Source organism: Andrena cerasifolii, chromosome 8, assembly GCF_050908995.1.
Source record: "Andrena cerasifolii isolate SP2316 chromosome 8, iyAndCera1_principal, whole genome shotgun sequence".
NCBI lineage: Eukaryota > Metazoa > Arthropoda > Insecta > Hymenoptera > Andrenidae > Andrena > Andrena cerasifolii.
The window spans coordinates 15,239,950-15,266,402 of record NC_135125.1 but is presented as its reverse complement, the minus strand read 5'-3'; the positions used below and the strand labels follow the sequence as shown (position 1 = coordinate 15,266,402).

The following is a 26,453-nucleotide window of genomic DNA, read 5'->3' as shown; positions in this document are numbered from 1 at the left end:
CTCCGTCACAAGAGGGCGTCTCGATCGATCTCGCTCTCTCGCAAGTTCTCGCTCCCTAAAACCGGAAGTAGAAAACCATAGAAAACTACAATTAAATTTATAGGAAATAGAACTTCCGTTGTGCAAAAGATGAATAGTTGAAAAGGCTATCATATAAACGATGAAAGACTACGCGACGTTTCAAGGGAGAACATAACCATACAATTGTATGCCTCAAGAAGCTTCGTGCGTAAAGAAATTTTATTGATAACGTAGGGACATTCGAACACGTATAAACAGTACGTATAAAAGTATAAAAAATAAATAGCGACGGCGTTGCGACTCTGCAAGTCTCAATGAGAGCGAATTCATCGTAATGCGTTCCCATCGTCATCGGGGAACACGGCTACGAGTCCAATGATAATAAAATCACTAGAGACAATGACGATAATAATTAGAATAATTAGAATAATAATAACAATAATAATAATTGACGTTGTACTTAATCTTACGATAAATCTCTCTTCGCCACGCAACACATATCATACCTCGCGCGCAGGGGCGCGCACGCGCATTCGTTTCTCTTCCTCATTCGAACGTCGGCCGTTTTTTCAAACTTAAATATGACGGAGATCAATGCGATAACATTCAAAGTAAAGTAAATTCCCCGCGTTTTCGAGTATTCATCCACGGACACCATTCATCGCTCGATTATCCAATATGTTATTTAAAGAATATTAAACGCCTAATAAATACCCTCCTTACATCCTGCTCGTTTTGCAACGAAATTATCGTCCTGCAATTTAAATAAAACTAACAGGAAGCGCTCTTTCCCTACGAACGAGACAACGTTTCTTTTTCTCTTCACATTCAACCATAAATACCGCGTGCCTGTTAATTCTCAGCACAAATGCGATCGAGATGATTCTGCATCTAATAAGTCGAGAATAGAGAATAAAACTTTCCCGCGCGAATTTTTCTCTAAAGAAAAAGACGAACGAAGTCCCCGCGCAAGGAAATTTTATTTTACCCTTTCGACTTATTTCTCAGCATCGCAGAATTATCTGCGAATGCAACGTATTTAGAAAGCGCGCGGCACTTGTTAAAACGATTTTGCTGCGCGTTCGTATAAATTAAATTTAAAACAATCGTGATGCAGTACTTCGAACAAGCGGCCATTATCGCCTCGAGTGAAACAAGTTTACGACGAAAGCTGCGAAGCTACCTTTGCGAGGAAACACTTGGCTTCTCGCTTCCCGCGCGGTGTTACTCGAATCTACAAATTCGTCCCGTTAGCCTTTCGATTACAATGAACGGGTTCTGGGAGCACCGTGGACAAACGAGCCTGGCGAAATTTAAGATTCCCGCGCACGATGCCCGCCGAACGTCCCAGACCACCGTACTCGAAGGCTTAATGCCGTTCCGGATAATGTTCTCGCGATGCCCCTCGGTTAAAATTCTCTCGCGGCAAGTCGCTTACAAATTTCTGGACTTGGTGCGCTCGCGATTGAGGTGAATCGCGCGCGGCGGCGACCAATATTGCTGATTGTTCGGGCACATCGCGCACGTGCTCGCGCTTGATGAATCCTTCGGGTCGTATAAACGAATTACACTGTCATTACGCAATGGCTGCATGCACCGGGATCGGCAGCAATCAACGCAGAACACGTATGCCTGAATAGCGAATACACTCGTGACATTGTTTCACGAGTGAGCGAATTATTCGAAGGTTTCTACGGTGGAAGCACGTTCGTACAATAGCGCGCTGTCGATGCCATTTACACTGCTCCAAGTAATTATAATCGGAGGAGAATCAATTGACTGTAGGAAGCTGCTACTCTGTTCTCCTAAACATTTGCAACGGAGCTGAATTAGCTTCTCGGCTCCCTCCACGGTCTATTTAATTCTCTTCCATTACAGCAGACAATGTTTTTAAAGCATCAAATGAAATTGTTCTCCGATTTCTACGTTTGTGCTACGATATATAATTATTTCAAGCAGAGTATCAAGTATCCAGTACTCAATTAAGATGGCGAGTTCGATGGCCTGGACCTTTCGTCTTTCACCGCGCACGCAGATTTTTCTACCGATGTTTCGAACGTATAAAAGTATCCAAAGGCGCTTTGTGCGTTGCCGCGTTGGGATCTGGTGCGCGTCGCTTGAACGATAACGGCACAACGCAGGAGAGTATGGCAGTACGACGAAACTGAACGCAACCAGGCATGGCGCGAAGAAGCTGGTAAGACGGAGTGGCGTAATTTCGACACGATTCACGTGCCAAGGCAGTGATCGCATAAACAATTCCTTCGAAATAAAATCCACGACTCCTATACAGCACCGCGGCTGGCCCTAGAATCCTCGATGCTTCGCTACAGCGTAGAAAATCGCGCGGCTAACCCGTGAACTCTTATCGTCCACATGTCTCATCGTGCTTCGTAATCTATCTAAAAGTTCCTCGCTTGATATCTGTACAACAGATTCGCGTTAGAAGCGCTCGCGCGCCAATCATTTAATTGCGCGGCCGTTTCAGCTCGTTCCACGAGCGACATCATCGCCACTGTCGTTCGCGTCCAATCGTTTAAAGTACAATGAGATTTGATTGCTGTTCCCGTTGCCGGCTCCATCGTTCCCACTAGGCTACCTCTAGAAGCATTCCCGTTGCTAGTCACTCTGTCTTATCTACACTCGCTTAAAAACCGATTACTCAATTCCCCCGTCTATCAAGCTCGGTGCCCTCGACCCCCACCGCTCAGCAGTCGAGTCTTTAATCGTCCCTGGTTCCACGAGGACTCCGTCCGCCCCGAGCATCAAGCGTGCCTAACTCTTTAATCGTATCCACTAGTATCCTTCCATCGAAAAGGGTCCCTGGCTTCGTCCCGCGGTCATCGAGAACCTCCGTTATTCTCTCGTTAAAGCATTGGAATTCCGCAGAGCTCGGTGCTCGAGTGTCTCGCGTGCTCGTCTTCTGGGTGCTCCCCGGACCGTGCGCCGTTCCTCTGCCGAGCAGCGGCGAGACGGGTCAGCAGACGAATGTCAAATGGTTGCGCGTCGATGCTTCGCTGGAACCACCCTCGCGTCTCCCCTGCAGGAGAAGCTTCTTCGGGAAGGGATCCATTGCGCCCCGAAGGCTGTCGGTGTCGTTCGGTGTCGATTCCTCCTGAGTCCTCGTCCCGAGGACGCGACCGCGGGGCGCCTAGGCTGGGACCTGCACCACCGGCCTACCGATCGGCACCGATATCACGTAGATGTCCACCTTCTCCCCGGTAGTCTTGTCCACGATCTCCCCGTAGTTGACAGAGTCGTACGGCGGAGGCGCGAACAAGTGGTACGGCGGCGGAGGTGTCTCCGTGACCACCTGCCCGCCGTGCACCTCTGCCCGCTGGGAGCACGCCACCGACAGCGGCCTCCCGCCGCGGCGACAACACCACTCCGAGCAGCTGACTATCAGGAAGAAGGCCACCAGGCCGCCGAACGAGCCGATGTACCAGACGATCGACCACGGGTCCAGGGGGTTCTGGCCGTCCCCGTCCACTGAAACAAACAGAAACCCACCTATGAAGGAAGAGAAGACGTTAATAGTAGAGACCACGGTATGGTACGTGTAGTAAAAAGACACGGGTACACGTGTATTACATATATCCGTACCTCGATCCGTGTAGCTTTTAGTACACGGGTACCCGTGCACTATTTCACGTGTATTTAAATACACGCGTATCAACGTATTTGTGTGTTTTCATCAGAATTGGGCATTAACTACGGGAGAATGGGCGATGGCGGTCACTTAAGCAATAAGTGTAATAAAACCGAGCGATGTTTCTCAATTTTAAGGATTATCGTTGCGTCTAAAAAGAAGCTCGCTTATTACCAGTAATGCCTTAATTTTTCGTATCGAAATAGGTAATCGATTAAATAAATCTTGTTAATTTTATAACTGTGTTATTAGTTGCAATCTGAAAATTTGTAAAACCATACTTTCCGCATATTATTCTAGTAAATAAATTTAAATACATTAATTCTTTTATGAATTTCGCAATCCCCCAGAGTTCTGGGATATCTATAGATATTAAAAATCAGACGAATCAAAATACGGATACGTTAATATACGTGTATTTATAAATACACGAGTATCTAAATTCACGTGTATTTAAATACGCGTGAAATAGTGCACGGGTACCCGTGTACTAAAAGATACACGGATTCAGGGACAGATACGTTTAATACACGTGTACACGTGTATTTAAATACACGTGAAATAGGGATCTCTAGTTAATAGGCACGTCCAGAAGTGAAGCATCTCGGCGATGTCTCGCGGCAGAAGTCTCGCAAAGATCTACAACCATCGACGTGTATTTCGTCGCGGTATAGTGCCTCCCCGAGATATAGCGATTAAGAGCAATGGCGCATTCAGGGTTAATCTTGGGGGTTGCCGAGTTCGAGGGATAAAAATATTTTCGATGCAGATTCAGTGAAGTTCATTAGGTGATTGTAGAAATTTATTTACAGAATGAAATCCAGTTTTCTTTTCTGAGTACAAAGCTCTTTCTTTCGGGGGTGCCAGAGGGGAAGATCGGTTACCCGAACATACCGCCTTCTTTGCAACCGTGCAGGTTTGAGGAGGATCTCGATAGAAGGATCAGGCTATTTTTTGTTCGCGCCCATTTTCGGTTCTTCGGGGTGAAAACATCCCTTAAAGCTTAATGTGTGATTTCATACTTTCCTGAATACCTTTTTATTACTATTATTTATTTAAACGGGATAGATTAGGCAAATCTAGCATTTCAGTAAAATTACAATTTCGACCACCCCTACCTTAGAGTTACTCGACACAATTTAAGTAAATTTTCAAATCTTGAAAGCTATAGTAGATATAAGAAAAATTAAAAACGAAGAGTTAACGGATTTTACTCTCTATACAGCTATGCAATCGAGTTGCTTCAATGAGGGACGATTTTTATCGAAACCACGAATTTTAAACAGCCTTTGATTCGCCACCAAAACACTCGCTAGAGGTATCTCGGGGAGGCACTGTACTATCCGAAGGATCGCAGCCATGGATACCGCTGGATTTAGCTCAATTACCATCGCGTGTAAAGTCTCATGTAAATTACGTCTTTCGATACGGGCGATCGGCGAATGGGTGCCGGGCTAATGAGCTCAACGAGAGTTAACTAGCCGCTACGTAAGACTATAAATAAGCAGCAATGAGAAACCGGCAAGTGGAAACGCCTACCGATACTCGGCTGAAATGTCACGCTGTCGGGCATGGGAACAGCGGAAGGCGAATTGAATGATTGATAAGCTGGCGGCGAGCAATCCCGACGAGACCAGGTACCGGATGTCGACTAGAGCTGTACGAGTACTTGAATATTCGGGTAGTTTGAAATCCGAACCAATCCGGGACTCGGTTTCCAAGCCGAGCCAGGTACCCGAAAGAACCGAGCGACTCGGATAGAACAAAGTACTTGAATGTTTTTCAAGCGGCCCGAAAGAAACCGGGCGGATTGGATAGAACGAAGAGGATTGAATTTTTCCAAGCGGCCCGAAAGATACCGGGTGGCTTGGAAAGAAACGAGCGGTCCGCTCGACCTTCATTCAGACCGTTCGTTTCTTTCCAAGCCACCCGGTTTCTTAGGGCCCGCCCGCTTGCTTGGAAAAATTCAATCCGCTTGGTTCCATCCAATCCGCCCGGTTTCTTTCGGGCCGCTTGAAAAAAATTCAAGTACTTGGTTCTATCCGAGCCGCTCGGTTCTTTCGGGTACCCGGCTCGGCTCGGTTTTTCAAGCCGAGCCAGGCTCGGCTTGCTTTTTCCGGGTGCTTGATCAGCTCTAATGTCGACTCGCGGCTGCACCGATTTCGCGGGCACGCGACGCACGTTCGCGCCGGGACGCTCCGAACGTGCTCCCTGGACGAGCATGGCATAAATATCGCGTGGAAAGTTTCCCGAGCATCGGCCGCCGCGCCGTCGTCCGCGCGACATTAGCGATTCTGATAGCGGGATGATCGGTATTGGGAAATACTGTGAGAGCGCCGTCTACTAAAGTGAGCTCCGTAATCGGGTGAATCGCGTTACCGGGCTGGTGTCGTACAAGTATCGAAACAGTGCAATAATGTTTTTGTCGTTAAATAGTCTGTTAAATTTTACAAAATCGATCATCAAACAGTGGAAATTCCCAATACTGCCAATTACACGTGACAGCTAACCCGATTAGACTGCTTTAATTTTTGCCACCACCTTGAACAAGATGTCGATGAAGGATAATGTATGAAATCGAGATCGGAATGCATATGGGCGACTGACGCGTCGCGGGGTTAATATTAGGGGAGACCGGGGTAAAGTGAACCTCGGGGTAAAATGAGCTTTCTTAATTTATTCTTTAGCAATAGAATATATTTACAAATTTTGGTGACGTAATAAATATATGTTATATAACAATGATAATTATGCACATTCAGATATCGAAAAATTAAAAATTAAGTTTTAGAGACTTTCGATTGGTTTTCTTTTCAATTTAGCTTTTTGGATGAATAAGTCATAAATGTGTTATTTTAACTCCAATTTTTTTTTTGCGTGTTTTAAACAAGCTTACATCATTATTTTTATGCGAAACAAGCTGACATCATTATTTTCATGCGAAACAAGCTAACATCATTATTTTTATGTGAAACCTGTCTTCCAAAAATTATCGACGCCGATTTGAAAAAAAATTGTGATAAAAATTTAAAATGTTTTTATTAATAATTAGTATGTATTTTATTAATAATTGTGCATGTATTTGTTTTAGTAATAATATGCCAGACTCTTCGTGTAAACAAAGCTCATTTAAAACCTCATTTTCAGAAGAAAATGTGATATATGGGGTAAAGTGTTCGTTTTCGCTTTTTCTTTTCAAGTCAAATTTTAATATACTCGTTTATTTAAGCGTTGCCATTCGTCACTTATCAATAGTAACGTTTAAATTATATTATAAATCTATTGCCACACATTTCTATTGAAAGGGAAAAATTTTATTCGACTTCAAACTTTTTTCGGCTCACTTTACCCCGGTCTCCCCTGACGATTTACGGCGAATGGGAATGATTCTTCTATCGAAACTGAATCGAAACGGTGGAATACTTGTCTCCGATAGGAAGCTGCGTTCTCGAGAAAATCGGTCTCGCAAGCGGCCTTCGCAGGCGCATCCAGGCGATCTTCGAAACTGTTTTCCCCGGAAGCTGTGATTCTTACGAGGAGATTGTATTCCACCTTTTCGATTTCTTTCGTCGAGTCGGAGGGGTTTGGACGGTCACCGGAGTGCTCACCATTCGACGCGTCATCCCCTTTGGTCTGCAGGCTTTCTTCCTTCTCGTTCGACTCCGACTTGAACTCGATCACGTAGACCGCCTCCCGGCGATCGTCATCGGTTGTCGAATGGTCTGGGTACTGGTGGCTGTTGATAGCCTTATGAATCACCTCGTTGCTCTCCAATGGCCCCTGAGCACCGGTGACATCGTAACTCGACACTCCATGAACTGCAATAAGACAAAGATACGCGCGTGAGCGACGTGCATGCGCTTGGAATGGCGGAGGTTGAGAAAGCGAGCATTAAAAGCCAGGTCCCGACGTCCCGACTGCCCGCCTAGCTGTTTAATGCGACACTGCCGGGCGAAGCAAACAGGGATGCAGTGATTTCGCTCGCACGCGTAACGCGTATTTCTGTCGGGGCTTTTGAAAGATTCAAGCTTTCACCTTCTACGTGTAGCGGAGTAAACCTCTTACTTAAGGAATTAACAATCACTTTATTTTATGCGAAAATAATACACAGAGTTTGCATTTGCTAGAGACCGTTTAAAACGGTCGACTGCCTTCCTCGACAGTTACGTTCCGAGTCTGCCAAGCGCTCTTTTCCGTTGGCCACCAAATTTCCCCTGGCACGTCCTTTTCCTCGGCTTAGGGCAATAAACAGCCCACTCAAGTGGCCTTGAACTCTCCTGCAGGCCAGGATGGGTTTTGTGCTTACATACGGAATTTTATATAAAGAAAGGCGAGAAGAAGGATGCGTGAGCTGAATCTACACCTTGCCACCAGGACTTAAGAATCCAAGGGTCACCTCATTCGATTGCAATGCACTGACCCTTTACTTATCCGACTAACTCTGCAAACATCAATCAGAGTAACTACTTTTGAGCTACTGCTGCGTAAATATAAACACTGCGTCGTCCCTGCGACCCATTGTCACGTTAGCTAATGCGTCACCTACCCCAAAAATCCCGCATTTCTGCCCTATCCCGTCATCCCCTCCCTTACATTCCTAAACCTTTAAAACCCCACTGCATTCCCTTATTCAGGAACATTACTATTTCAAAAGCCACCAGTCTCGGTCACGGAGTCCAGTTCCAAACAGTTGAATCCCCAATATCTTTAATTTAGTCGAATAAATATCGTTGTAAATATTATTCATGAAAGGTAGTTGAATTATCCTTGCGTCCATTACACGGTATTCCCTTTTTAATCGATAGGTCCCGCAAGATATCTCTCAATTGCGTTGCACAGGATAGATTAATGTGTGGATTAAATTGCACAATGCCACGAGTCCGAGGATCGATGTACTTTAGATAAAGAAGATCTCCAGCGTGGATGGCGGGATCAACGGATTAGGATCGACATTAGGGGCCAATATATCTATCGTAATGGATGTCACATCGGCGCCAGGTTTGCCCCAATTCGCCGACGAGCGGGATTCTTTTATCTCGTCGCCTGCAAACACCGCGAGCACTATGATCCACCATGATTTACATAGGGTTGCCAACGGTGCCATTTTCGCTTCGAGGCTCCACGTTCGCTGACACTTCTCCAGTCTACGGTTTCGCTGGCAATTTCTTCAGGGATTTCATAAATATTACCCTTTAATCTTAAAAAGCAGCTATTTGTTCTGCTTCCATTTTTCGCACGCAGAACGCTGAATGGATTAGAAAGTTAAGCTGGCAACGCATTGGAAATTCGACGCGAAAGTTCATATTTTTATTTAGCTAAAACCGAACAGAAAATAATTATTCGACACAGCAAAGACGTATGGAAAATAGAATTTTAGAAAATAAGCATTTTATTTTGTGATAAATATGCTATGTTATATATACATACTTTTTTTATATACATAATCCTAATTGTGAACTTCCGAAGTTGCGAGAAAACTGAATTTATTCCGTTTCTCTTTATGTTTCGTTGAATAAAAGAATTTGCGTTTCCTTGGAATTTCTTTCATTTATTTTCGCTAATCCTCCAGGCGAGTGCTGCGCAAATGCTGGCAACCCTATTACGCATCGAGGATAATTCAGATCTCGTAAGCTCTACTAGTTTCCACCGCTCTTTCGCGAAACAAAACACGCGTCAGCATCGCGAGCTTCTCCTCCGAAGCGCGATTTTGCCGCGTCTCGCGTAATTACCGCCAGGCCAGTGCCACTGATAACCCTTATCGCGAGACATCTGCTGCGGCTGGATAGAAATGTCAAGCACCGTGGGCGCGATCGAACGCCCCCTTCGGTGCGCGCTGTTTCTTTCTATGTCGGAGTTCACTCGTTCAGACTTTTCCTTCAGATAACACGAAGCCAGAGAAGTGGATGGAATCTACACTATTATACAAAGAGGGAGCCGAGTTTTATGTTCGCGCAAAAGTCAAGACCTATTGAACCGATCTTCCTAAAATTTTAACTCGTCATTCCTAGATACTGAGGTGGTATGAGGTGAAATAAAATCAACTCCGACTTACCAAGCACTCAATTTATTTTTTAATCAAAGAAAAGCGACAATATTACTGGATGATTCGCGTACAGCCGTCGGGGTGTTCACGCAGGAACTGCCTAGATCCAACTGGCTCTCTTCCGTACCCTTGACCAGGGGTAGAAAAGGTGGAGGAAGGAAATAGAAAAAGAGAAAGACAGAAAACTGAAGAAAAACTGAGATGAAGATAGAAGAGAAAGCTACTCGAGAAACGACTTCGCTCGGCTCGCGCGGGCCTGGTCGCCACATGTTCTCAACGAACACCAGGCCCAGACGAAAGCCTCGGGAAACGAATTGAACAAAGAATAGGAAGGAAGTTGTAAATAGCAAGGGAATTTAGAAGAGTAAAAGTTAGAAACGTAGGGAAAGAAAAGTACCGAAGAGAAAGAACGTGGTCACCGAAACGTAACTGCTACAATACACTAGGACGGACATAGGCTACGTAGCATGTCTAAAAAACGCGTTATCAACCTTTAGAGGGCCGGGATTTTTTCATTGAAATTGCAAATTTTATTTTCTTAAAATTTATGCATAGATGCCACCAATATGGCCGGCAAAGTACCCAAATTTTTAGGTGGCCACTGTAGTGGCCAACACGACCCTCTGGGGGTTAACATGGAACGAAGAAAAAAAATGGATCTTCCAAATTTTCCGAAATAATATGAAGAAATGAAGCTTCCTTTTCAAAATACTTAGTTTCCTTAAAAAATATTAATTCTTATAAATCCGTCATGCTAATATCTCGGGCGAAGCCGAGACGGTGGACGCTAGTTGTAAATATTCTAGCTCGAGGCGTTTCGCTTTAATCCAGCGTGTGTGGTTTACAACATAATCGCGGCCGATTATTTAGCGAGATTATCGGCTGCTCGGCCCTCGAATTACGACGAGGCGTCGTCTATCGTTCCTTTAAAATTGAAACCGATCGCAATCTTTATTGACAGACTACTCGGGAGACGGGAAATGCTGTTAAGTGTGAAGTCATACTTTCAAGAGTCCACTCGTACTGAATGACGGAGCGTTCAAGGCGGAGGTTCTGAAACACTGTTCTCCTAAATGTTTGTTACGCTTTCAGCGGTCGTTGCGCAATTGAAGCCCACTGAAAATGATACACATCCTCGAAAGCTCTTCGATCCATGCGATTGTACGTTTGGTCGCGATTAAAGCGGCGAGATAGAGAGAAAGGACGTCGTTCGTGTTTCAGTTCGCACAGAAATTCGAGTCCACCCTGACACGATTACATGCTACTAATTGCTAGGCGGATACCTCGTTGTTTCGCTAGATCCTGCCGTTTCACGGTGGACTGGCCATTAGATGATTCAATCTGACATATATTTATGTAACTTTTGATTATTAGCGTCATCATTTTTCTGCACCGTTTCTCGCGTCCAATTTTTGGAAATACACTAAACCAGCTTAAGACCTGCCATAAAATCTCTGAAGGCAAGACAGCATGGGGTCGTCCGCCCTCGGCCGCCCCCGTAAATTTGGTGACGCTAACAGGCATTTCCGATAGTTTGGCTAAGAAGTGTTTCGAACAAAAGTTAGATTTTGAAGTTCAGAAAATTTCTATGGAGAAATTCCCTCCTTTCCATTGATGCCTTAAGCACCTGCTTATTTTGCTTATTGCTGAATCCAGGGCTGACCAGCTCTACCACCAGTAGTTGCACAGAGACGACCAATCCCAAATGAGGATCACAGAAGGAAGCAGACGAGTGCCTCGCGCTCTGATACTTTGTGAATATGTAGGGTATTTCCTCCTTATTACAACGCAATTTTTGTTTTCTGCCCAAATTCACTCGAAGGGGGTGCAATTAACCCCTGAAAATTCGGCTGTTTTTCGATTTTGTGTTATAACTCGGGAGCTGCAAGAGATAAAGAAAAAGTTTCAAGGCAAAAGTTACTTCTTTTAATTAGATCTATCATTTGGTAAAAAAATTATTTTACAGTTCACGAGTTATAACACAAAATCTGAAAATAACCGGATTTTCAGGGGTCAATTACACCCCCTTAGAGTGAATTTGGGCAGCAAACAAAAATTCCGTTGTAATCAGGAGGGAATTCCCTACATATTTACAAAGTTTCAGAATCTTTTGAATTTTCGGGACGTTCCCTTGCGAGGCGCAGATCTTCAATTTGCCTCGGAGAAATTGCACGGGACACGAGTCCTCGCCAATTTCCCGCTCGCCCGTCTCCGCCGATCGTGTTTCCGAAGGTCACTCGCAATTAAGGCACCTTGCGCGGAATCATCGTTAACAGTTTCGCGCTAAGTACAAAGTTCTCGGCGGACCGTGCGATGCCGCGTAAACTGCGCGCGTTTCAGGAATCCACGTAAGCGCGTCGTCCCGCTCAAGGAGGGAACGATGACGACAGGAGGGCCTCCGATTTCGAGCAGGGGCAGCCTGAAAAATTATCTGCGTATCGACGTTGGCGCGATGGAAGTTACATAAGCCGCAGCTTTCTCCGTAACGAAAAATCGAACGGGCTCTATTTTCGGTGGCCCTGCCGAGCCTGCTTCGTGAACAGGCTGACCCAGAACCCAACGACCAAACTTGGGGAGAATTACAACCGCTAAATATACCGGGTGTTCCTCTACCTATTAATCAATACTCCAGGGGGTGATCATTGCAGACAAAAATAACACGAAAATCAAGATTAACGAAATTGCGGTAGGGGCTTCGTTTTTCGAGAAAATTCACAAATACACATTAAAAAAAAATTAAGTTTTCCTATTTTATATGATTAGTACAGCCTGTTGGAATACATTGTTGGTACTATCTCAATTTCGCATAAAAATAAATGTGGGTTAGTCCGTTTTGCTCTCAACGCCTCGTATTATGCCAACTTTTCGCTTTGCTGCTCTTTTTCCTCGCACAATGAAATATTAAGCTGACTAATCCGATCGCGAATCGAGCATTCCGCAAACGTTCTGTAGCCAGACCTTGACGAGGGAAATAGTGACGAAAAAGTCTGCGATAGCGGCTCGCGAATACAGCGCGCGCAATTCACATGATTCACCCCTGCCGCGTCCATCTCCACCAGGTAATTGCAAACACAACACTCCATTCTGCGCCTCGTTATTATCGTATTAGCCCTAAACGACTTTTAAACTACCCAATCAAAGGGGGTGTAGCAGATACTGGCGAGAATATCGAAAATCGACGCCTCACGAAGTAAACAGGATGTCCTTAGAGGCCACGAACTTTGGTACAGCAATTCAACGCGCAAACGAACCTGCCAGTGACGACATTTGACAATGCAATGTACCATCGAAGATGCAACCATACGATACCACTCGCATAGTTGCTCGCGGTGGTCCTTGATTTGTCTTGCGAGTCGCAAGTTGCGACGTTTACAACGATCGTTGCAGCGAGGAGAGACTAACGAGCAATTTGTCCCACTGGACAAGCTAATTCCCCGCGAATCTACGCATGTCGCAGTGGAGAAGCTTTCGTGCAAGAACTCCATTATTGTCCCGCGAAATAATGTCCCCGGTATAGCTACTTCCATAGCATAATACTTTGGCAAGGATAAGGCTGTGAAGGAGAATTCGTGACGACTCGCAATCAGTGCCGTCAGTGTCAGTGTCGGTAACTGAGACGGACAAGTGTGGGCCGCTCCGTTCCAAATCAGGCAAGCGATACTTTTTGTTGTTGTTTGTTTGTTTGTTTTTATTGTTTTCCTGTGTTTTTCCAGCTTATTTTTGCTTATATTGTCCAACGAACTATAGTCCCACTTTTTTTGTTCCCTCCTCTCTCCTTCGGGTCCCAGCAGCAGCAGCGCACCGGGAGAAAGGTGGTCACCCATCTTTCCCCAGTACATCGCCCCGTGATGTTTAACTTCGGTGATCTAACGAGAACCGGTGTTTCCATCACGGCTACGGCCGCTGGTAGCGAAACTTTTTTGTATTTGTGTTTTTGTTTTTCCTGTGTTTTTACACAGGATGGCGTTTCAAGCATTTTGCTTATATTGCCCAATGAACATTAGTCATTCATTAATCCCCCTCTTCTTTCCTTCGGTTCCCAGCAGCAGCAGCGCACCGGGAGAAAGGTGGTGGTCTCCCATCTTTCCCCAGTACACCGCCCCGTGATGCTTAACTTCGGTGATGTAACGAGAACCGGCGTTTTCCATCACGGCTACGGCCGCTGGTAGCGAAACTTTTTTGTATTTGTATTTTTGTTTTTCCTGTGTTTTTACACAGGATGGCGTTTCAAGCATTTTGCTTATATTGCCCAATGAACATTAGTCGTTCATTAATCCCTCTTCTTTCCTTCGGTTCCCAGCAGCAGCAGCGCACCGGGAGAAAGGTGGTGGTCTCCCATCTTTCCCCGGTACACCGCCCCGTGATGCTTAACTTCGGTGATGTAACGAGAACCGGCGTTTTCCATCACGGCTACGGCCGCTGGTAGCGATACTTTTTACCACTGACACGTATGAATCCGCCTTAAGGATCTCGTCTCTGTAGGAGGACGTCTCTCAGCATTATTCTTGCACGCTCGTAACAATGCCGCATTCCTATCACTTTAAAAGGAACGACCTACTTCGTAATCCGTTTGACTGCTTCGCATTCGTTGAGAAACACACCAGCGGTGCTTGATAAACTTTGCGTCCAAAGTTCCTAACTTCCCTGGACGGAAACGCGCTTTAAAGTCATCTCGTTTCAGCGTGCTCGCGAAATGGTTACTCCTGCTAGTACAGTCTGCTGTTTCCACAAAAGTTTGCCCTCCCTGGGCCCCCGCGCCGAGAAATATTAAAATACGTCGCGTAGTTCGCGAGGAGATCGAGGTATTCTCAAAAATGCAGCTCAGCGCGAAACTGGGTGGTAATTATAAATATGTGGAACGAGGCAGGGGCGGTTTTGAGTACAGGCTAAGTAGGATGCAACCTAAAATATGGAGGAGGGGTGAATTTTTGGGAGCGATAGATTTTGGGGAATAATAAATTTGGGGGAATAACAGATTCTGGGAAGCATAAAATTTTTTGGAAACCACAAATTTTGGGAAGCGGTAAATTTTTGGGAGCGATAGATTTTGGGGAATAATAAATTTTGGGGAATAACAGATTTTGGGAAGCATCAAATTTTTTGGAAACCACAAATTTTGGGGAGCATTAAATTTTGGAGGGCGGCAAATTTCGAGGAGCATTAGATTTTGGAAAGTGGTAAAATTTTAGAGAACAGATTTGGGGTAGTATCCAATTTTTGAGAGCGGCAAATTTTGGAGGGTCACAAATTTTGAGGGATAGAAATTGGAAAAAGTTTAAACACAGAAGCGTCGGACAACTTTAAAAACAATTCTCTTTCTTTCACGCAGCGAATTAGCAATGACTCAGCCGTGAGTTGCCGTGTTGATTACTATTATTATTATTATTATTATTATTATTATTATTATTATTATTATTATTATTATTATAATATAAACAGGACAAAAAAAATCCCAATAGTTACAAAAATACATAAACGACGGCGCTAACAATGACTAGCACTTATTCAACTAAATTTTAACCATAGATTTCATCCGACCGATTATATAACAAAGACCGGAACGAACTTCTAGAGAGACAAAAAGGGTCCTTGCCGTTAAAATATTCATTACCACACTCGTGGCGCGATTTATGGGGTCAACCGAGTAGTGACGATATTGAGGTAGTCTCGGAAATCTTCCTACCACTAGGGCTTTGTCCCTAGCATCTTGGTTCTCGATAAATCTGCTCGGCAGTGTCTCGCACCGGCCTCGCTCGTAGCCCGCTCGCATTACACAGAACGTTCTATGGTTCTAGCAACCATTCATTACGTAAACATCAGGGATACGAACAGTCGATGCAGCGAGCATTTCGACGCCTTTTTCAGACGTCTCGGCCTATTCTATTAATCGCCCTCTACGAACACCGGTGCATCGAGCATCCTCGGATCGCCCCGTCGATCCCCCTCCCCCCCCCCAGCTTCTCCCAGCGCGGATGAATCTTCCACGTCTCGTTCCAGCGAGCATTGCGCAACCGTTGTTGCATTGACTAATAATCTACAAAGTCCTCGAGCCTGACACTCTCGTAAAACTGTTTTCCATTGTACACTATTCCTGGACGCGTGCGTCTGCTGTTAATCATCCTGGCTTCGCCTTTACTACGCGTGATAAAGTCTAATTCACCGCGCAACGAACAATGGCCGCGCGCAGAAAGCTGGCCACGTTAATTGCTTGTTATTCCAGCTCGTTTTTCGTCGTCTTCTATCCCGCCGCTTATTAAATTAGTGTTTTCCGTTCAACCCCACCTCCCCTGGTAGACAGATGGTCGATTAGGAGAACGTGAAGTGTAGAGCGAGGTGCAGAGGAGGAATATCTGAAAACGCCAGTTTCGATATAACCCGTCAGATATTTCAACAGATATTAAAGCTAACACTTTGAGATTGTGTAGAGGTGAAATTGCACAGCTTTCATTCCCTGGATCAATTCACGGACCGCGTAAAAGGTTCAGGAACGTTACAGTAATTTTATACGAATTTCTGGGATCGTTGAATGTCGGAGAAAGCCTATCGTCGCACCTTACACTTTGTACCCCCGCGTATCAGTTACTTTATTTTGGAAAATGTGATGCGATTCAGCTCGATCTCAGATAGTCCATGAACGTGACGACCACTTGCACGATAATCTTTCTAACAGTCATTAAAATACTCAGCGTCAGGTCTGTGTTTAGTGTGCGCTGGATGCAAAGTGGTCAGCTACCACTTTTCATTGAAACAGTGTGGGACTCCCAAGAGGAAAAGAAGAATATCCAATGCAATCCTGTTAACCACGAAATTAACGAACGAGGGGATCTCGACGATCCACTCGGAGGTCGTGTATTTCGAATCGATGCGCACCTGTGTAGGAAATGTAAATATCACAATTGTTTCTGAATTAACATAGAAATATAATACCACATGACCACAATAGTCACGAAACCCAACGCTCGAAAAGAACAGGAAAACCATAATGATACTAGATGGCGTTCTACATTGAAAGAAACATCGCGACCCGGACACCGCCATCTATCGACTAAATAAGAGAAACAATCATAAAAGCAATCTCCACAATCTCTCCTTCTATTTAGTTTCGTGGATCGAGGAAGCTCTGGATCAGCGTCGATATTTTCAGATCCACTCGAGTCGCTCGATAAAGCGAGTCTTTTCGAAACGACGTGGGCATTGAGACGAAATCGTGGAGACGATAGTGGTGTACCAGGGTCGAGATGCTATCGAGCAGTCGATTTATCAGGTTTCAATTAAAAACAATATGTTTTTCGGCGCGATAACTGCAGGAATAAAGGACCGATCGATCGGGAGCCCGAGATCTCCGATCAGATTTCGTTCTGTCTGTCCCCCTCCCGGCGGGATATGTCGTTCTAGAGGGCGATACATCGCGGGATTCACTCCGCTGGCCTTTCTTACGTAAACATAAGCATTCTATAACAAAACTTTCGGCAGCTGGCCAACGACGGCCGTGAACGGCGGCTGAAGAACGCCAGGATTCGATTAAATCTGTCGGTCGAATCGTGAACGATAGCGCCTGCGTTCGTGGATAGGCAAACAAGCGTGCAATTAAGACAATCGCGTACGATGATGCTCTGGCGTTGCATCGGATAAAAGAAGCACCGTCACTGATTGCACGTTACGTAATCGCGCGCACGTGTGCTCGGCGATGCACTGTACAGTGGATTTCCAAGGAGTACACATAAAGTGCCCTCCCCCCTCGCTAAGTAGCATCCATCCTTTCCAAAGATAATAAAGTAGAAACAAGTAGGTTGGCGTATTCCTACGAAACACAGACACGCTGAGAAACCACTAAACGTAAATGACGTAAACCATCGGCTTAGCTAACCTCGAACTTCTGAAATTTATTACAGCTTTGTTCTAGCGTTCTACTTTACCGATCAGCGAAAGAAGAAGAGTGAAGGCTCGTGAACCGCGCGCGAAGTCCCAAGAAGTCATTTGGCTAGATCTATCCGTGAATATTAATGGAGGATTTTTAATGTGTGCCTATGCAGAGGAGCGAAGGTCAGGTGCAGCATTATAAATATCAACGGTCGTTAATAGATACGTTTCTCGGGCCTGGATTGCCCCGAGTGGGCAGCTCGAGAGTCGTCCTCCAGGGCCGAAAAGGATGTAACAATTATCTCGGATCTCTGCCCGTGGACGAAGACCTTCGAGCCAGCTCCTTTGTTTTCGGCCGAGTTCAGGCTGACAAGAAGAAACTTGGCTGGCGCCCAGCCTCTCGCGATCGCCGTGTATTATTATCGGAAGTATTGTTACCTGGCTCCAAGTGGCCCCGCCATTGTCCACGGCGAGCGCGATCGACGAGAGTCCCCCCCCCCCCCCGAGAGCTCCACCGGCCCTTCAAGCTTCCGTTCCAGAGCCGAGGCATGCCGATGACTCTACGCGGGATCGAGATAGCGCATACGGCAACCGAACCGCCAAATATCAGGCCGTACTTTCTGCCACCGCGAGAATTCGGCACGAAGCCGAGACGGCAAAACGTGTCGCGGTTTTAAATAACCAAGTTCGTTCCAGCTCCTCTAGCATAGGCCTTGATCTTTCGCCTACTGGTTCCCATTTCATTAAGCATCTGAATTATTCAGCTGGCAGGTAAATTATTCCCAGACGAAGGATCTATGAAATCGACACTTGGAGCGTGATTGGTGCACGGGGCATTCGAATCCCGGGAAATGGTAATGTGATAAGAATTTCGAAGGAGCCTTTCTGCCTTTCTTTAACCCTCACGATTTTTAGTAACTAACTGTACCTACTTCTAGAATCATGCCAGCCAGACAGCAGTCGAAGGTACACCGCTGGCTTCGAGTTAAACGACCTTATCCTTCGTCTCCACCATCTGCGCGCCCAGATTCGCGAGTATGTCGAGAAGAAACGGTTGTTCGCTCGGCAGACGGGCAGCTTGATATTCACGCGGCAAATTGCAGAAACCGGCGACAGACTACAGCCACGTGTGCGTAACGGTTTCCCGAAGCTCTTGCGCGATACATAGTGAATATAAACGCTAATACGTCCGTGGACGTCCGCCATGGGGAAACTGGAGGCCGGGTTGCCGGGCCTGTGGCGTAGAAATTTAACAAAACGGATTAGAATAATGCGCGCTTGTCTCGAACTGGGTCACCGATTAAATCTCGTGATTTAAAGGTGGACAACGGGGGTGGCAGGTTTCGAGGGTAATCCCTTTGAATAATCGCTGGTACAGTAAACGTAGTCGCATGGAGAGTACATTGTTGCTCGCACCTAGCATTTAACTACTTGGCTGCTGACAATTCAAACGCCATGTGCGGGATGCCTCTACTCTTATCTCTTAGCCATTCTCGCTAAACGCCCGTGGGGCGGTCTCCGCACGGGCTGGGTTCACATAAAGAGTCAGTAGTTTATGCTACCTTGTGCAAATTGAACGTCTAAGAGACTCCAAGTAGAACGAAGAGGAATGATGCAAATAGGACCGATTAACAGCGAATCGAACGACGCATTGTGCCATCGAAGGGCCTTCATTACCGCTGTTGTTCCTTCTAGCCGAAAATTCAGACTTTCAGGCCCTCCGGGCTGCTCATTACGGAGTAATCGCCGCGTTTTCCCTCCGGGTAGTCGGTTGCAGGCCTTGCAGAGGCGATTTTCCCTAAAACGCGCCTTCGGGAGCTATTACCGCGAGTGACTACGTCGACGCTGAATGGCATTTTTCGTTTATCCAGCTGTCACTGATTCACCGACAACCACGAGACTCGTAATTCCTTATATTCCGCGTCACCGCGTGCCTCGGGACGGCGAGATCGCGGGGAACAAAGGAAAACGACCAGTAAAAATTGCGCGCCTTTAAAAAGTCCTTATACTTTTATACGGACAAACCGGTCGCGTGGACGTGAATTATCGAACCTGTCGATTACTTCGAACCCAGTCCCAACAAACACCAGCCGCAGCTGCAGGATTGAATGAAGAGCGCGGGGCACGCGTATGCGACACTTGGGCCAAGTTATGCAGAAATTGACTAAACTTAGTTTGTAGATTTTCATTGCTGAAGAAAAGTAGCTTCATTTCTATTGGGTATATTCCATTTGCCGTTATTGTTTTACAGTTCTTTGATGGATCATTTAATAGCGAGTAGTACAATATTAATATTATTATAAATTCTCTGTAGTTTTCGTTTTTAAGCCTAAAATGGAATTATGGCTTGGCAGTTTCAATAATTGTATAGGTTGGTAATTTTTTACAAAATGAAGATCGCAAAATGATAGAATCCGTTCTGTGTTTGACTAATTTTTTGCCACTTTGAGGGTTGGTAAGTTTCCGTATAAGGGGAAGGATTTCTTACCCCCTCCCCCAGTATAAGAATTCGTAAGATTTGATATTCCAACCCCCTCCTCGCGTAATATCATTTTGCACTGAATTTGTTCAGTTATTAAAACTCTTTCGAAGGTTTATATAATTCATTTAACTCGGTATCGGGAAATTTGAACTAAAACTAATTTTCTGGAACATTAATGATAGAATTTGTATTTACTGAAAATTAGTTTAAAAAATAAGACGCTACCTGACTCCCCCTCTCCCTTGTAAGAAAACGTAAGAAATTTGCGACCCCCTCCCCGCCAGAAAAGCCTTGCGTAATTTAAAGACGACCCCTAACTTGGCCCACTTGATCCACGATGATCGATCGATAAGCCTCGGATTGGCGTTATCAGTGGGCCGATCGATGTGGATCGTTCGACTCACCATTAGATCCTACTCACGTGGGACGTTCCGGCACGTGACTATTTGTCGAGCATCTCTCCTTCCGCGCTTTTAGGAGTTTTACTTATATCGTCCATCGGGACGAAGTGTTACTCGATGGTTTGCCGCGCAGCTTCGACATTTAGTGCCCCCCGAGTGTACACCCTGCTGGAACAGCCAGTTAGAACCGCGTTGAATTTTGAACTGGATCTATCTGGTTGAATGCGGTACTACCTGGATTTTCAAGCAGTGATTTGTGCCAGTTCAAAAACGAATCCGGTTCATTGCGGATATCCAGATCGATGGATGAAACAGGATTTGCATGTGCGAAATTTATCAATTTCTATCAGGAATTGCCATTTGTATAAACCCGGAAGTTTCGTATATCTGAAATTGCGGATGAAAAATCTTACGGATTCAATCTGGAAATGCCACAAGCTCTTTCGAGTCCGTCGCGATCCGGATTGGCAGAGCAAATAATTCACGGGATGCATACCGTCAAGATTTTTACATGCATATCCGGTTTGAAACCGATAGAAAATATTTCATCGGGGTTCAATCTGGAATTTACGGGAAGAAAACCGCATCAATCTGGATTGAAAATTTTTTAATGCGGTTCTAACTGGCAGCTCCAGCAGGGCATGCACCGTGCTAGATGGCCCTGTCTTAGGGATGCACACGCAAGCGCCGGTTTTCTGCAGCTGCAGCAGTCCACTACAATATCCAATCGACGAGGACTAGGCCGGTTTTAAAAGGGCCACTGGCAGGCCGCCAATAGGGCTGACAGAAAGCGACAGGCTCGTTAACGGATAGCCGACGACAATTAAGGTAAACGAATCGATCGGTGAAGCCGGGGCATTTAACTTCGGGCACGAGCCGAGCCTGGTGCGCCCGCGTAATTAACGCGCTAAATCAAATTCATCCGCGTCTCGTTCCACCCTTTCTTCTTCAGGAGCAACCGAGTGTGTCGTTCTTTCGGTACGGCGACGGCATCTCTACACGGGACGACGGAAAAGTCGATTTTCCCATTCGCGAATATTGCTAACAGCGATCTCCGCAGAGTTTATGCAATCTCTGCAATGTGCTCTTACAAGGGAAGATCTCGAACCTGGAAATTCAAAAAATTCTGAAACTTTGTGAATACGTAGGGAATGTCCTCCTGATTACAACGCAATTTTTGTTTCCTGCCCGAATTCACTCGAAGGGGGTGAAATGAACCCCTGAAAATTCGGTTGTTTTCCGATTTTGTGTTATAACTCGCAAACTGTAAGAGATAGAAAACAACTTTCAAGACAAAAGTTACTTCTTTTAATTGGATCTAACATTTGGTAAAAAAAATTATTTTGCAGTTCACGAGTTATAACACAAAATTGGAAAATAGCCAATTTCCAGGGGTTAATTTCACCCCCTTCAAGTGAATTTGGGCAGAAAACAAAAATTGCGTTGTAATCAGGAGGAAATTCTCTACATATTCACAAAGTTTCAAGATTTTTTGAATTTCCGGGTTCGGGATCTTCCCTTGTTAGTGGAATTTCAATGAATTAATGCTCGTTACGGTCTGACTGAAATGGTAAAATATTCATTGGACAGTTCCTTATAAAATCTGTTTTTTAAAGAACGATCTCATCACCCTCCAACTTTACGAATCCACTTTGGATAGTTTTGCATGGAACATTCTTGTGTTTTGGTCTGAACTGCTTGGGGTTCCTCAGGAAAGAATATGATAATTTCTTGTGAACTTTACTTGTTCAATTTTTAATGTTCGTACATTGCTTTTAGCAGTTAAATTTCATTTTGTTTTTGGTGTGTTTGCGGTTTATAATCTCGTGTCCCGTAAAGTATTTCGTTCGTCGTATTGTAAACAATGGGGTCTACCCGTGAAAGGAAATAAATAAATAAATATTAGGAATAATGATAAATAAGGATAAAGTGTAACTTATAAATTCTATTTTCCTTTCAGTACTGTAAGAAGCACCTACTCCCTTCTTCGAGGCCCACACTTTGTAAAGAAGAGTCTTTTCCAAAAACAATGGTCGAGAGAGAAATGGCCAAAGTCCTGAAGAAATCAACCCAGGCCGTTTGCGTTCGAAAGTTCATCGATCAAAAATGCTCCGAAGGAACTGAGATCGCCGATCGAGGCCCCAAACGACAATACATACTCCGCGATATTGGAAAAACACTCGTAGCCGATCGTAATCGCCCGACAGAACGTATCCGAATTATGCAAAGACTGGCTAATTGACGGGAAGCCTCCCGATTAGCCATCGGTAGGGATTAAAGTGTATTTTTCTCAGTGGTGCCATTGAGGGAGTATGCTCGAATCGCAGACCGGTAATCGGGGCCAATAACGATCTCGACATAACATCGCGTATCGAAAATACGCGAGCTTATTGGCAAAATACGAGCGCGCAATCACGATCGGTGCTCTTGGAGTGACGTGGTCGAAAATTTTTGTCGAGGTAGATTCGGGCGATCGAACGTAGGCGCCATTCTTTTTTAACGGGACCCTCTGGCTTTCGGCTAGGAATACCGTTTCTTCGTAAATCGCAAGCGAAACGGTTCCTCCGTCACGTAGGAGCGGAAGCTTTATCGCGATGGCGATTAGTTTTTTTTTTAATTAGAGAGAGATATAGTGGTGACATAATGAAACGAATCTGGGTGAAATTTTAGCTCCCCAAATGTATTCGAGTGTTAAAAACACGGACATGGGATAGGTTGAGGAAATAGGGAGTTCCTTTTGTGCCATTATTTCGGAGTGGGGTCCCCATCGAATCACTGCCATGTACACTTGCTCTTATTTCACGAGAATCGTAGCTGTTGCGTTTAAGTAAAGAACACTGATCAATAGAGTCGGCTAGAAGCTTCCTCACAAGTGTATACCAACTACAAAGATTCTACTTTCCTATCGCAGAGAAATTCCCGCTAGAAGCAAAAGATTTAACCATTTACTCTAAAAACTGTCTAACCATCTCAACACAGAGAATCTCCAACACCAGAATCGATATTATTAATTTCTCAGATGTATTGAAAGAAATACCTATCACTCGTTTACTTAACGCACTTCCAATCACCTAAAAACTCCAAAGAAACTTGTTCACCATAAGCAACTGGAGCGGGACAGAAGAGAGGATTCCCTTCTGTCGCCAATTACACGTTGAATCTCGCTGGAGCAAAGTTCATTGAACGGGCTGCGAGCTGATACGGAGGATCCGCCGCCAAAAGTGGCGTCCAGCTTGGAGCGAACTTTGGAGCGCTAATTCGACGCCTATCTGACACAGACGGTTTATCGATCGGCGCGAATAAGTCGTCTCTGTGATTTCGGGCTTTCGTTAATTACCCCTCGACTTATAAATAGCCGGGCATAAATAGAAGGAAGCTTTCGAGATAGAATTGGATAAAATCTGCCCGTCCGCGGATTTATTGTCGACGAGGGGAGCGCGAATCTAATCTGCCCGCGCGTTATTTAGTTCCCTTTTTAATCCCTCGCAGATAAAACGCATCGGTACACGCACGCGCGGAACACCGGGTGTATCTCGCTGTTTCAATCGCGCCGTTAATTAAGTCCCCGGGCCAACGCACCTAACGTACTTCCCCCGAATGTAGGGACACCAAGCGTAGACGCGAGAACGCCCAGCGTGGCAACGACTCAACGCTGATCGCTCACCCAGGCACCGTCCACTGCTGGCAATCCGCGACGCCCGAGGTTTACATCTGTCCCTTCGACGTGCAGCGGCATTTTAGAAAGAAACGCGCTGTTGTTGATCGTCTCGACTCTCTCGCGCGCGGCTATTTTTAACCGGGCCTTTCGCGAGAGAGAACTTACATGAGGCTCAACCCGCTCGCATTCGATTTTCATTCATCGAACCGGGCGCGGAGAGGTTCGTCGATTGCGAGTCGCACACAAGGAGGAATGAAAGGGACGCTGGATAAAATTTTCAGTAAACCGCTCGGCGATCGAAGTGGAGGATCGCTTGGTCAAGACACTTTCTCCTCGGGAAGGGGTCCGGTACTGTGGCCGCTTGAATGCACAGTTGCAAGATGCTTGATAGAAACTTTAAGCGTATGGATTGTGGGATTAATGCATACGTAGAGATTTCGGAAGGTTTACTGTTCTACCGTATTTCATCGGAAATGGCCCCAATAGTAGTGGTCGGGAGGAACTTTAAACCTGGAATGGGTAACAAAAATAAGAAATTGAAATGGAACCAATATAATAGTTAAAGCCTTAAATTAACCTTTCTTCCGACCACCGCTTACTTAACAGTACCACATCGCAGAAGAATACTTTAAATACCTTTAATACCTACATCTAGAGAGTTTCTCGCCCTTGCCGAGGAACAAGCAGGTCCTCCAATTATTTCAAATAATCAAAATTTCCCCAGTCTAACCGCTTGTTACCCATTTCTGTTCGTTTCTGAATCCCCCATTCACAGGCACGAGCGTTTTCGCGAAACCGAGGCGACCCAACTCGGAACAACAAGAAAAAAAAACCCCGACGCGTTCTCTGTTTACACTCGCCCGTGTTATCGGGCCCGCGGCAGTCACAGAACCTTGCCAGAAGCTTCGACCGAGGTAGACACGAAGAGCAAAATAATGCGCCGCGCGCGAGCGCTGAATAACGATTCTGTGGCTAGTGATCCTCTGGGTAGTGATCGGAAAATGTGTTCCGCGTTTTCTATTGGTCGACGCAAATGGGGTCTAAACCGGAAGTAGAGAGAGCACGAAGCTGTAAAAAAGAAAGAGATAGAAACACTGACAGAAAGAAAGATAGAGAGAAATGCTTGTAGAAAGAGATAGATAAACGTTTAGGTTATGTTATTTCCGGTTTTCCTCCGAAATGGCTGCGGTTATACCGATCACTCCCTAGAGGATCACTAATTCCGTGGCTGACGTCCGGCGCCACGTGAGGCCAGATACCGAAGCCGTCGAGTCTTCGATCTATGCCTGTCCTCGTGATCGACGTGACGTTTCGCCGATGTCACGAGAAATACAGCGCCCAAAGTCCTCGACCTTTCCAACACGGTCGATGCCGAATTCTCGCGACATTTTCACCGCAAACGGGCAGAACGTAACGGTCCCCCCGTTCCAGCGAGCTGGATTCGCATGACTCACAGATTCCTCCGCGAAAGTTCTGCCCACGTAAGTACAGTTATTCGAATCGCTCGGTTACGAGAGCCAGGAACGGGGCTATAGAACGGGCCGTGGCTAGCGAAGTAGGCTAGAGCTTACGTGCGATATTATTAGACAACAGAAATTGCCATTACCTGATAGAGGAGCGGCGAGGAAGGCCTGGATGGTGGCGGCCAGCAGCGAGACCATGACGAACAGGGACCACGCGAGGACGATCATCCTGGATCGAAGTGATCACTGAGAAGTACCGATACCGACTCGATCAGCTTGCCAAACTCGGCGCCGCCCCGAGCTTCCACTACGGCCGCGGTTTCGCGCACCTGACCGGTATACAGGCGTGTATATATCCGTGCTCGTGGTGTCGCGGGCAGCGGGCAGGCGGGCAGGACAGCGGGGCCGCTATACCGTGCACGCGTGTGCGCGCGTTTCCGTGCCTGCGGTAGCACGTGTGCCGTCCGGGCTGTTAATTCGGCGCGCCGTCGCTCGCTCTCGAACACGTTTCTCTGGGTGAACCGGGCCGGCGGGCTGAGACTCGGCTTCGCCGACTTCTCCGACCAGTTAGCCAGCAGTGAACTGCCCGCGCTCCTGCCTTGGGCATCGTAATATACATAAAGTCGCCAGATAAGCCGCCAGCGGACACCCCACCATCGAGGCGTCCCCTCTTTCACGCGGTGCGGCACGGGGCCGTTCCCGCGCGCGCTCGCTCGCTCACCTGGCGAACTGGCGACGGAGCAGAGCTTCGAATCCTCTTCCCCTAGCGGCCAGCCTGTGCGCGCTATACACCTGTCTTCCCGCCGATCGCCAACCCCAAGCGGGAGCCCCTCGACCCCTGGACACCCCGTGTCGCCCGCCACTTTACAGAGACTT

At 46.0% G+C, this 26,453-nt stretch overlaps 1 protein-coding gene across 3 annotated transcripts; it reads right to left on the bottom strand.

Annotated features, from left to right (window-relative positions):
• Positions 1–222: 222 nt before the first annotated feature.
• Positions 223–26,453, bottom strand: LOC143372559 (uncharacterized). Of its 3 annotated transcripts, none has more exons than XM_076818857.1 (4): positions 26,299–26,453; positions 25,721–26,171; positions 7,279–7,488; positions 223–3,531 (listed from the first exon to the last, which is right to left on the bottom strand). In XM_076818857.1, exons 2-4 carry the CDS (start codon positions 25,803–25,805, stop codon positions 3,173–3,175), a joined length of 654 nt encoding a protein of 217 aa, XP_076674972.1. In that variant the 5' UTR covers positions 25,806–26,171; positions 26,299–26,453; the 3' UTR covers positions 223–3,172. The 3 variants fall into 3 exon arrangements, with proteins under 3 accessions (XP_076674972.1, XP_076674973.1, XP_076674974.1); XM_076818858.1 differs by having other exon boundaries at positions 25,721–26,168; positions 26,299–26,314; XM_076818859.1 differs by having other exon boundaries at positions 223–3,510; positions 25,721–26,403.